The sequence below is a fragment of the Camelina sativa genome, chromosome 11 (assembly GCF_030686135.1).
Source record: "Camelina sativa cultivar CO46 ecotype springtype chromosome 11, ASM3068613v1".
NCBI lineage: Eukaryota > Viridiplantae > Streptophyta > Magnoliopsida > Brassicales > Brassicaceae > Camelina > Camelina sativa.
In genome coordinates, this window is record NC_141890.1 from 9,515,726 (window position 1) to 9,526,554 (window position 10,829).

The 10,829-nt window shown below is 35.7% G+C and overlaps 2 protein-coding genes and 1 pseudogene across 5 annotated transcripts; all 3 read left to right on the forward strand.

The window, feature by feature from the left end:
- The first annotated feature begins 467 nt into the window (after nucleotides 1-467).
- On the forward strand, nucleotides 468-3,555 carry LOC104722706 (cysteine-rich receptor-like protein kinase 5). Of its 2 annotated transcripts, none has more exons than XM_087475763.1 (7): nucleotides 468-1,480; nucleotides 1,597-1,734; nucleotides 1,807-1,928; nucleotides 2,018-2,228; nucleotides 2,331-2,568; nucleotides 2,653-2,806; nucleotides 2,933-3,555. In XM_087475763.1, exons 1-7 carry the CDS (start codon nucleotides 688-690, stop codon nucleotides 3,239-3,241), a joined length of 1,965 nt encoding a protein of 654 aa, XP_087331889.1. In that variant the 5' UTR covers nucleotides 468-687; the 3' UTR covers nucleotides 3,242-3,555. The 2 variants fall into 2 exon arrangements, with proteins under 2 accessions (XP_087331889.1, XP_010439212.1); XM_010440910.3 differs by having other exon boundaries at nucleotides 574-1,501.
- Nucleotides 3,556-4,059: 504 nt separating this feature from the next.
- On the forward strand, nucleotides 4,060-6,665 carry LOC104722705 (cysteine-rich receptor-like protein kinase 5; annotated as a pseudogene). Its single transcript, XR_015572702.1, has 7 exons — nucleotides 4,060-4,908; nucleotides 5,012-5,149; nucleotides 5,230-5,351; nucleotides 5,444-5,654; nucleotides 5,741-5,978; nucleotides 6,052-6,205; nucleotides 6,288-6,665. The product of XR_015572702.1 is annotated as a cysteine-rich receptor-like protein kinase 5 (transcript).
- Nucleotides 6,666-6,854: 189 nt separating this feature from the next.
- LOC104722715 (adenylylsulfatase HINT3-like) lies at nucleotides 6,855-8,778 on the forward strand. Of its 2 annotated transcripts, none has more exons than XM_019232328.2 (5): nucleotides 6,855-7,303; nucleotides 7,381-7,436; nucleotides 7,654-7,711; nucleotides 7,846-7,892; nucleotides 8,375-8,778. In XM_019232328.2, exons 1-4 carry the CDS (start codon nucleotides 6,986-6,988, stop codon nucleotides 7,876-7,878), a joined length of 465 nt encoding a protein of 154 aa, XP_019087873.1. In that variant the 5' UTR covers nucleotides 6,855-6,985; the 3' UTR covers nucleotides 7,879-7,892; nucleotides 8,375-8,778. The 2 variants fall into 2 exon arrangements, with proteins under 2 accessions (XP_019087873.1, XP_019087872.2); XM_019232327.2 differs by having other exon boundaries at nucleotides 7,856-7,892.
- Nucleotides 8,779-10,829: the final 2,051 nt, after the last annotated feature.

Sequence of the window (10,829 nt, forward strand, 5' to 3'; positions counted from 1 at the left end):
ATATCATATATCACACACTTATTATTTATTCCCCATAGATCCTGGTGGAGTATACACTCGGTTTTAATTGACCTTTGATCAGTCTTCTTTCCCCTTTTTGCAAGACAACAAAAACCAGCTATGAATGAAAAAAAAACACATGGTAACGTGATACAACTGGGCCAACTAGGGTTGTGAAGCAGTTCTTCTTTCTTTGCTTTTCAAGTTTCAAACTGCTTAGTTATACTTACAAGATACATATATAGTCCCGGCAAAAAAATCAAATTCGGTCTTCAAAAACCATGATATTTTGATTCTTAACGGATTAGATTAAAAACTTATGTTGTCCCTAAACCCCGATTTAACAAGTGTTTTCTTAATCACGTTTTCGTTTTGGTTTTGAAAAATCGATTTCACTTTTTGAAATAGTGGAGTTGAAAATTCTACAATTAAAGTAAAGCTATCTACCGACGTCAAAAAAAAGAATCATTACAAAATAGAAGAAACTTGTTTTTTTTCTGTGTGAAAACACTAAATATCAAGTTGATGTTACTCGTCAACTACAGGTCTATCTCTTTGGTTTTAAGCGTTGACGTGGACTTAAAAGAAACTGTATTGTCTTACAAAACAGAGCACTCTTGATTGGCTTCAAATTCATCAAGACCACCAATTAAAAAATAAATAAACGAAGCACAAAGGCATTAATTAATGGAGAAGTGTTGGGAAATGTCTGCTTATGGTTTCCTCTTCCTTCTTACCTTCCTTACCAGCCTGAGACCTTCTATACAGCAACCTAGACCTGAGTACGTCGGTTTTGTTTGTTCGAGTTCCTATTCTACTTACCTCGAAAACAGCACATACTCTTCTAATCTCACATGGCTTTTGACCTATCTTTCTTCCAAAGAAAATTATTTATCCTCCAATGGGTTCCTATGCCTTCCGCGGGGAGAATATCCCGACATAGTTTTCGGACTTTACCTCTGCCGCCGAGACTTGTCCCTGGAAGTCTGTCGTGACTGTGTCAACTTCGCCGTCAAGGACATTCGAAATCAGTGTACAAATGGGAAGGAGGCTATCATATACTACGACCATTGCATGCTTCGATACGCTAACCGGAATATTCTCTCGGATCCAGTAACAACAACTGGACAGTTCATGAGAAACCAAAACACTGTTCCGGCAAACCAATCAGATCAGTTCAATAAGGTACTCCTCTCTTTGATTAATGAAACCGTAGAGGAGGCTGCTGCTAGTCCAATAAAGTTTGCGTTTAACAAGGCGAACTACACAGCCTCCCAAACGATTTATGTACTGGGTCAGTGCACGCCTGATCTGACAAGCGAAAACTGCTCAAGCTGTCTGCAACAAGCCATCATGAACTTGTCTCGTGATACAATCGGAGCACGGTTTTCTTGGCCAAGTTGTAATATAAGGTACGAGCCTAACCTTTTCTACAATGAAACCTTCAATCCATCTACTCCTCCTCCTCCTCGGCAGCCTCGTAGGAGTCCTCGGCAGCCTGGTAAGAGCTCTCCATATCTCTCTGTAAATGTTTTTTGTATTGTGAAATTCAAGATTTTGGAATTTTCGTCATGTCTGATTCAAGACTTAATGCAGGAAAAGGCAAAAAATCCATAGTGATAATCACAGCAATAGTTGTGCCATTAGCCCTTTCTGCTATGCTTTTCATAGCTTGTTATTGTTTCCGTGCAAAGAGAGCCAAGAAAACTTATGAGACAGCAGCTGCACATGATGGTAATATATACACTAGTGTTTGCTACTTAATCATTTGCTCGAGCTTAATTCTTAAAACATTTAAAATTGCAGATGGTGATGATATTACAACAGCAGGCTCCTTGCAGTTTGATTTTAAAGTTATTGAAGCCGCAACTGATAAGTTTTCGGAAAGTAACAAACTCGGTCAAGGTGGATTTGGAGAAGTTTACAAGGTACATGTTTACCAATTCACTAAGCGTCCTGATTAGTTCCATAACCAAATCAAACAATGTAAATGGGTTGGAACTCATAATTTGTGTAGGGCACATTTCCTAATGGGTTACAAGTTGCAGTGAAGAGACTATCGAAAACATCAGGACAAGGTGAAAAAGAGTTCAAGAATGAGGTTCTTGTTGTGGCAAAGCTTCAACACAAAAATCTTGTCAGGCTTCTCGGATTTTGTTTAGAGAGAGAGGAGAAAATACTTGTCTACGAGTTTGTGCCTAACAAAAGCCTTGATTACTTTCTCTTTGGTAAAAAAAAATAACTACAATATTTAATCCCAAAACTATTCATTATTTCAAGCCCTTTCTTGAGACCAGTGTTCTTTAACATTGTGAATGCGGATGTTGCAGACTCTACAATGAAAAGTCAACTTGACTGGACAAGACGGTACAAGATCATTGGAGGAATTGCTAGAGGGATTCTTTATCTACATCAAGATTCACGACTCACAATCATACATCGTGACCTCAAAGCGGGTAACATCCTCTTGGATGATGATATGAACCCAAAAGTTGCAGATTTTGGAATGGCACGGATTTTTAAAATGGACCAAACGGAAGCCAATACGAGAAGAGTAGTTGGAACCTAGTAAGTTTTGCGTTTCCCCATTCATTGCCTCTGTACGTAGACTGTAATATGCTTCTATTAACTTTACACTTAATATTATGGCAGTGGCTATATGTCTCCGGAATATGCCATGTACGGCAAATTCTCCATGAAATCAGATGTATACAGCTTTGGGATCTTAGTTCTTGAAATTATAAGCGGCAAGAAAAACATCGGTACCTATCAAATGGATAGTAGCGAGGGCAATTTGGTTACATATGTACGTATACACCCTTTAAATTTTGGTCATTGTTGTGAGTATATACAAAGTTATTTAAACTTTCAAAATCCTCTGTTTTATATAAAAATGACCAAAGTTTTGAAAATTTCTTGAACTGTTTAACAGACTTGGAGAGTATGGAACAATGAGTCACCAATGGAGGTCGTGGATCCATCCTTTCAAGATAGCTATCAAATAAACGAAATTACCAGATGCATCCATATTGCTTTACTATGTGTTCAAGAAGAAGCTGAAGATCGTCCAACCATGTCAACGGTCGTCCAGATGCTCACTACTAGCTCAATCGCTCTGGCTGCTCCTCGACCACCTGGATGTTTCTTTCAGACTAAGCATGAAAAATTTGGTCCATCGATGGGTTCGTCTGCTCTATGTTCCGTTGATGATGCTTCTATTACTCATGTAACTCCTCGCTGAAGACAACGAAACGTTTCAGAGAGATTATGACAATGAAACAAGATTTGTCTTAATTTACCTTCTTCCATTATTTTGAATTTTACATGAGTGCCCCTCAAGCAAGTGTAAGATACTCTTATTTACTACATAATGGGGGCAAAAGAGTGAAGAGACAGTGGCCTAATTGTTGATTCTTGGCACTAGGTTTGTTTTGTTGGAACAGAGAGATGTGTTAGCTAAGTACGATATTGTGTAGAATTTTGTGAGGAAAATACTCAAAATAGAGAGGTGAGAATGATGTAAGTAAGCATGTATGAGTTCCATGTTTCCCAAAATGACTCTAAAAGACTAATACACACAATTGGTAAAGTTAACAAGGTAAAAAAGTACTAAAATACGAAGTCAACGACTATTTCTAGAAATCAACCTTCCACTAAATAGTGTTGATTGGTTTTGAAGCAGTGAAGGCTCTAACTGAATTAGCTAGGGTTGTGAAATTACTTACTGTTTTAATTTAGAACTGTCCATTTGTTACTTGTCTGGTAAGTAAGTATAAAACGGTTTTTGTCTTAATCACCCAAAGTCTCCGCGCCTAGCAAAATAATCTTGAACCTATTCAATATTCAACTCCAATATGTTTTATCTTTTTCGGAAATAGATTGATAGAGAATAATAACTTTATTTTAAGTAACTGATTCATTGTTCATCATTTAAATAACAATACAAGTTGATGTTACTCGTCTGGTTGACTTAGACTTACAAGAAAATTGCATTATTCTACAAAACCAAAATTTGACTGGCTGTTGGTTGGTTTCACATGTATTCATTAGTACTCATAAAGAAAAAAAAAAAAAAAAACAGAGAGGAAAGGAGATAATGTCTGATTATGCATCATTAAACTCTCTCTTCTTTCTCACCTTCTTCATTACAAGCTTAAGAGCTTATGCACAATTACAAGACCCTATTTACGTCGGCCATGTTTGCAGTAACAGGATATCAACAAACACTAGTGACAACTCAAATGTCGGATCCGTTTTGATTTCTCTTTCTTCAAACACTTCTCTCTTCTCCAATGGATCAAATATTATCACAGAGGGTCAAAACCATGACAAGGTATTCGGAGTTTTTCTCTGCAAAGGAGATATCTCCGCGGAAGTTTGCCATGAGTGCGTTGCATTTGCTTCTAAGGCCGCTCTGAAACGATGTCCAGGAGGGAAAGAGTTCTTGATTCAGTATGACGAGTGTATGCTTGGATACTCGGACCGGAACATATTCATGGATCCTGATGCCACAACTGCAATAATCACTTGGAGCAATCAGAATGTTACGGCCGAGCAATCTGGCCGGTTCAACGCTGCGGTCGTCTCACTGTTGAAAAAGTCTGCAGAGGAAGCGGCTAATAGCAAAACAAGAAAGAAATTTGCGGTTAATAAATCGGATTTCACTTTGTCCCAAACGCTTTATACATCGGTTCAGTGTATTCCTGATCTGACTGGTGAAGACTGCTTAAGCTGTGTTCAACAGTCTATCGGAAAACTATATTTCAACAAAGTCGGTGGAAGGTTTCTTGTCCCGAGTTGTAACTCAAGGTACGAGATTTACCCTTTCTACAATGAAACAATAGAGGGAACTGTTCTTCCTCCCCCCGGATCCGGCTCCTCCATTGCCACTGGTTTCAGCTCCTCCTGGTAAGAGCTTTATCTTAATTCAATTCCATGATAGTTATTTTGGTTGAGACGACATTCAAAATTCGGGAAACTATGTGTCATGTCTAATCTAAGACTTATGCAGGGGGCAAAAATTCAACAAAGATAATCGTAGCAATTGTTGTGCCGCTCGCTATCTCTTTTCTTCTTTTTGTAGCAGTTTTTAGCTTCTATGTAACAAAGAGAGTGAAGAAGCCTCATGATACAGCAGCTGAAAAGGATGGTAAGGATTTTAAAAATTTATGTGTGTGCTGGTTAAAGTTTTTTGGACTTGAATTCTCAGAACCTTTTATATTTTTGCAGAACGGGATGACATTACAGCTGCAGGCTCATTGCAGTTTGATTTTAAGGTTGTTGAAGCTGCGACAGATAAGTTTTCGATATGTAACAAACTAGGTCAAGGCGGATTCGGACAAGTTTATAAGGTACTACTACTAGTTCATTGAGCTTCCTAATTAGTTTTAAAAGAGATTCAACTAAGGTGATGACTCTGTTTATTAACTCACAATCTTTTCAGGGCATACTTCCTAATGGAGTACAAGTTGCGGTGAAGAGACTATCGAAAACATCAGGACAAGGTGAAAAAGAGTTCAAGAACGAAGTTGTTGTGGTGGCAAAGCTTCAACACAGAAATCTAGTCAAGCTTCTCGGATTTTGTTTGGAGAGAGAAGAGAAAATACTTGTCTACGAGTTTGTGCCTAATAAAAGCCTTGATTACTTCTTGTTTGGTAAGTTAAACCGATGCTTAATTAGGGAATATATTTCATTTTTGAACTCATGTTTTAGATATTCTAACTATATATGGAATGTTCAGACTCTAATAAGCAGAGCCAGTTGGATTGGACTACACGGTATAAGATCATAGGAGGAATTGCTAGAGGAATTCTGTATCTCCATCAAGATTCACGACTCACAATCATACATCGTGACCTCAAAGCAGGTAACATCCTCTTGGATGCTGATATGAACCCGAAAGTTGCAGATTTTGGAATGGCGAGGATTTTCGAATTGGACCAAACAGAAGACAACACGAGACGAATAGTTGGAACTTAGTAAGTTTTGGTCTTGTCATCTACTAAATGTAGAATTCCTTGATTAACTCAAACCTTTTATGTATTATGGCAGTGGTTACATGTCTCCCGAGTATGCCATGTATGGCCAATTCTCAATGAAATCTGATGTCTATAGCTTCGGAGTATTAGTTCTTGAGATTATAAGCGGAAGGAAGAACAGCAGCCTCTATCAGATGGATGCTAGTTTTGGAAACTTGGTTACATATGTAAGTATAACACTTCATATCTCTACTCTTTTCCTCTATTAAACAGTCACAAATAATTTGTCTTAAATCGCTCAACATATAGACTTGGAAGCTATGGAGTAACGGTTCGCCACTAGAGCTAGTGGATTCGTCCTTTCGAGAGAATTACCAAAGAATCAAAATAATTAGATGCATCCATATTGCATTATTATGTGTCCAAGAAGATACTGAAAATCGTCCAACCATGTCAGCGATAGTCCAAATGCTTACTACTAGCTCAATCGCCCTCGATGTACCTCAACCACCAGGATTTTTCTCCCGGAGTAATCATGAGCAAGCAGGTCCATCGATGGATAAGTCTTCTCTTTGTTCCATTGATGTTGCGTCGCTTACTACTTTAGTTCCTCGTTAGAGAAAAACTAAAACCAAAATTAATTGAAATAATTATTCAAATGTTATCCAAAAGTTAGTTTATTACTCATATCTATAAATCTTTTGAAAATTACTCAAATGTTTAGTGCTTTGAGAGTAATTACAATTTACCCTTTGGTTTTTGTTTTTCGATTTTGAATAAAAAAATATAAAAAAAAATACACATCAGCAAATTAAAATACACATTATTTTCGATTTTCCACGTTATGTTAAAAAGGAAAATCAAACAGTTTCCACTGTTCATAACCGAAAAAAAACCTCTCTCTCGTCGCAGAAACTCTAGTTCCGCCGGCTCGCCTGCGATACTCTATCTTTGTCCAGTCTCTAGCCATCAAACAAATCGTCTTAAACCCTGAAACCCTAGATGAGATGAGATCAGAGAACAGATCAAACACTGAGTCCACCGTTAGAATCAGAATCATCTACATTATTTGCTCTTTTCGGGAATCAAAAGAATCGGATTATTATAATTATTTGGTTCAACTTCAGATAATGGAAGCTAGAAGGCTTGCGATCCTCTGTTCACACCTCAACCCACATGGTCCGAACCCGTCCCGAGACCCGACTCTCAGGGTCTTCGGTTGCAGCTCTGGTTCGTCCGGCGACGACGGGAAAGTGGAACCATCCAATCTCCAAAACGACTGCGTTTTCTGTAAGATTATCCGTGGCGAGTCTCAATGTCTCAAGGTTTTAAAAACTCTCTCTATTTCTTCAAATTTCTTTATAACAGAGAACTAAAAACTAACTGAACTCTTTTGATGCAGTTGTACGAGGATGATATGTGTTTGTGTATACTGGATACTAATCCACTACGCAATGGGTAATACAGTCAACAAATCTTGATTCTTTTTTTTTTTTTTTTTTAAGAACAATCAAAACTGAGATTGGTTTTGCCATATGCTCTGTTATATACTTGTGTGTTCTTGATTACTTGGTGCAATTTGGTTAGAATCTTGATTGATGGATTGCATTTTGTTACAAGTGTTTGTTATTCTCGAATCTGATAGCTATGAACTTTTTTTCTTCGGGTGTTTCAGGCACTCTCTTATTATTCCCAAGTTACATTATCCAACTTTAGAGGAAACTCCTCCCTCAGTAAGTTCCTCTTCCTACCTTGTAATGTTTTATTTACTTATGGATTTTGGGTAGTTACGTATGTTTCATTTGTATGTCTTCTTGCTTGAAAGTTTTTTTTTGTATATAAGATTTTGATTATGGTCTCCTCCAAGGAGAATGCAGGTCGTTGCTGCCATGTGTTCTAAAGCTACTGACAGTGGTATGGTCTATCAATTCTCATTTCTCTATCCATCTCTGTCTGATACAATCAGATTATAAGAACTGTCTTTACATATATATTAGTAATGAAGTTGTAAGAACCTTAACATTTTGATTATGTAACTTTCCCTTAGGAACCCGATCTCTCGATGATCTCAAACCCATTTCTTTGCGCATCTTTTAATAGAAGGACCGTATAACCTATGTCTAGTGTCTACCATAGTTTTCTTATACAGAAAGAGTACAAGGCTTTTCGTTCAAGACCTTATATATCTCATCATTAGTTCACGCAACCATTGAATACCTAACCTGGCTTGTGAACTAAGTTTCTTGTTCTTGTTATGTAAACATAGCAATCTTGTTATGCAAAATAAAACAGACTTTGAACGGGTTTTACCAGTACTTGTTGTCATATTCTAAAGTAATCTTGCCATTCCTTAGAGTGATGGTGGACTCAGTGTTTGATCTGTTCCAATGATGAAGGGAAGGATGTCTCAGCAAAGAAAAGCAAGAAGAAGACGGCAAAGGGTGAAGAAGAAGAAGAAGAGGTGGTGGCAATGGAAGAGGACAAGTCAGAGAAAAAGAAGAAGAAAGAAAAAGGAAGAGGAAGATGGAGACAGCAGAGGAGAATGAGAAATCAGAGAAGAAGAAAAAGAAGAGTAAAGCTGGAGGAGACGAGGAGACTGATGATGGCCACATCATGAAGAAGAAGAAGAAGAAGTCAAAGAGTGCAGATTAGGGATGCAAAACATAACAAACCCTGTATTGTATTTTTATTTTTGAGTAATGTCGGTTGCGTTTCGTTTTCTTAGTGAACTTTGGATAATTTTTGTTTTGGTCTGGAAACGATGCGAGATTGGTAACATCATAATATTGTTTAGGTTTCACGATTCTGTTTTCACTTTTCAGTTTTACAGGCTGTAAGTTCTGCAATCACATGATTACTTCGAAAAATATCATTAGAAGTGCATATCAAAATCTCCCATGCTATGTGAAAAGATTAAATGGTAAAATTAGTATGTTGGATGACGTTTACAACCGTGGAGTCTCCATTTTACAAAATACTACAACTGCTAATAATAGACTATTGGTTGTGCTTGTAGAGTATATAGACTATTAGTTGTGTGCCAATTGTCAAAAAAAAAAAAATTATTAGTTGTGTGCCTATACAACATTAGTTTAACTTTTTACGGTAGGGATCTTAAATTGCCTCCATATTTCATCATCATGCTAGTTGTGCTTGTATAGAGTATGTATCATCATCATGCTAGTTGTACTTGTATAGAGTATGTATAAAACTATAAATTAATTAAGAAACATAGCTTATACAAATTGCCATCTTTCTATATAACATTGAATTGAGGCCATATTATACATATCTATGTGAATTGAGGCCATATGATACACATTGAATTGAGGTCATATGATACATATCTCTGTGTATTTAATATTGATAAATATTAAATAAACATATATGTTATGGATGAGTTATGTACTTCGTACGGCTGAGTTATGAACTTGGTACGGCTTCATTTGGTCTTCCGTGTTGTGCCTCGATATTACAAAAAGTGTTGTTGGAGAAACCCAAGCAATAATTTTGTGCCTGCTAAGATCCACACGCGTAATAAATTTATAAAGTTAGTTTTTTCACAATATATTATACAAAATAATTAAAAAATTGAACTCAAAATTCGAATAAAAAATAAAAAAATTTCGACGAAGTGACTAAGTGATGGCTGAGTTATTGACTTACACGGCTGACTTATGAAATATTTGTAAATTTATATTATTATAACTTAATATTTAAATGTACAATTGAAATATGAATATTACAATTATTGTAACCAATAAAAAAGTAATAATTATAGAGAAAGATTGATTTTTACACATTTTCACCAGAATATGTTAAACATACAACACATGATGTTTAGGGGTTAGGGTTAGGGTTGGAGTTTAGGGTTTGAGATGTAAGGTTCAGATGAGTAACGTTATTTGTTTTTTGGTTTTGGTTCTAATGTATTTTAATGTGTTTGGTTTAAGGTGGTAATATGGATATACTAATATTATTACCATTTGAATATTTTTTTAAAAAAAATCAAATTTTGTTTTGGTTATTTCCGGTTATGGGTCGGTTAGATTAATATATAACCATAAATAACTCAAAATATATTGTAATTAAGTAGATTAGCCTAATATAACCGAAAGTAAGCCGAATATAACCGAAATTAACCAAACATACCAATTCAAAAATACCAAATTGGAAAAATTATTTTTTTCGGTTCGGTTCGGTTTGGTTTGTTATTTAGTCATTCTAATTTGAGGGTTGGCTGAGTTATGGTATAATTATGGCTGAGTTATACAACAGATATGTTAATTTATTATATACCTTCTCGAGAATACAAAAAGTGTTGTTGGGGAGACGCAAACAATAATTATGTTTATTGTTAACAACCACACGCTTAATAAATGAGATTTTAGCGATTTTTTATTTAAAAGAAATTCAAAATTTGAATTTGAATTTTTTAATTTTTTTTTAATAAAAGTATTTCTCAAACAATTGACTGATATGGCTGAGTTATCGACATAAACGGCTGACTTATGAAATATTTGTAAATTAGAATTATTATAACTCAAAATTAAAATATAGAATGAAAAAATGAATATTACAATTATTATAAGCAATAAAAAGTAATAATTATGGACAAAGATTGATTTTTACACAGTCTGATCAAAATGTGTAAAACATTCAAAACATGACATTTAGGGGTTAGAATTAGGGTTAGGGTTAGGGTTAGGGTTTGAGGTTTAGGGTTCATATTTCCAACATTATGGGTTTTAATATAACAGTTTGGTTTCGGTTATATTGTGTTTGGTTTAAGGTGGTAATTTGGATATACTAATATGATAACCATTTGAAAATTTAAAAATTTTGAAATTA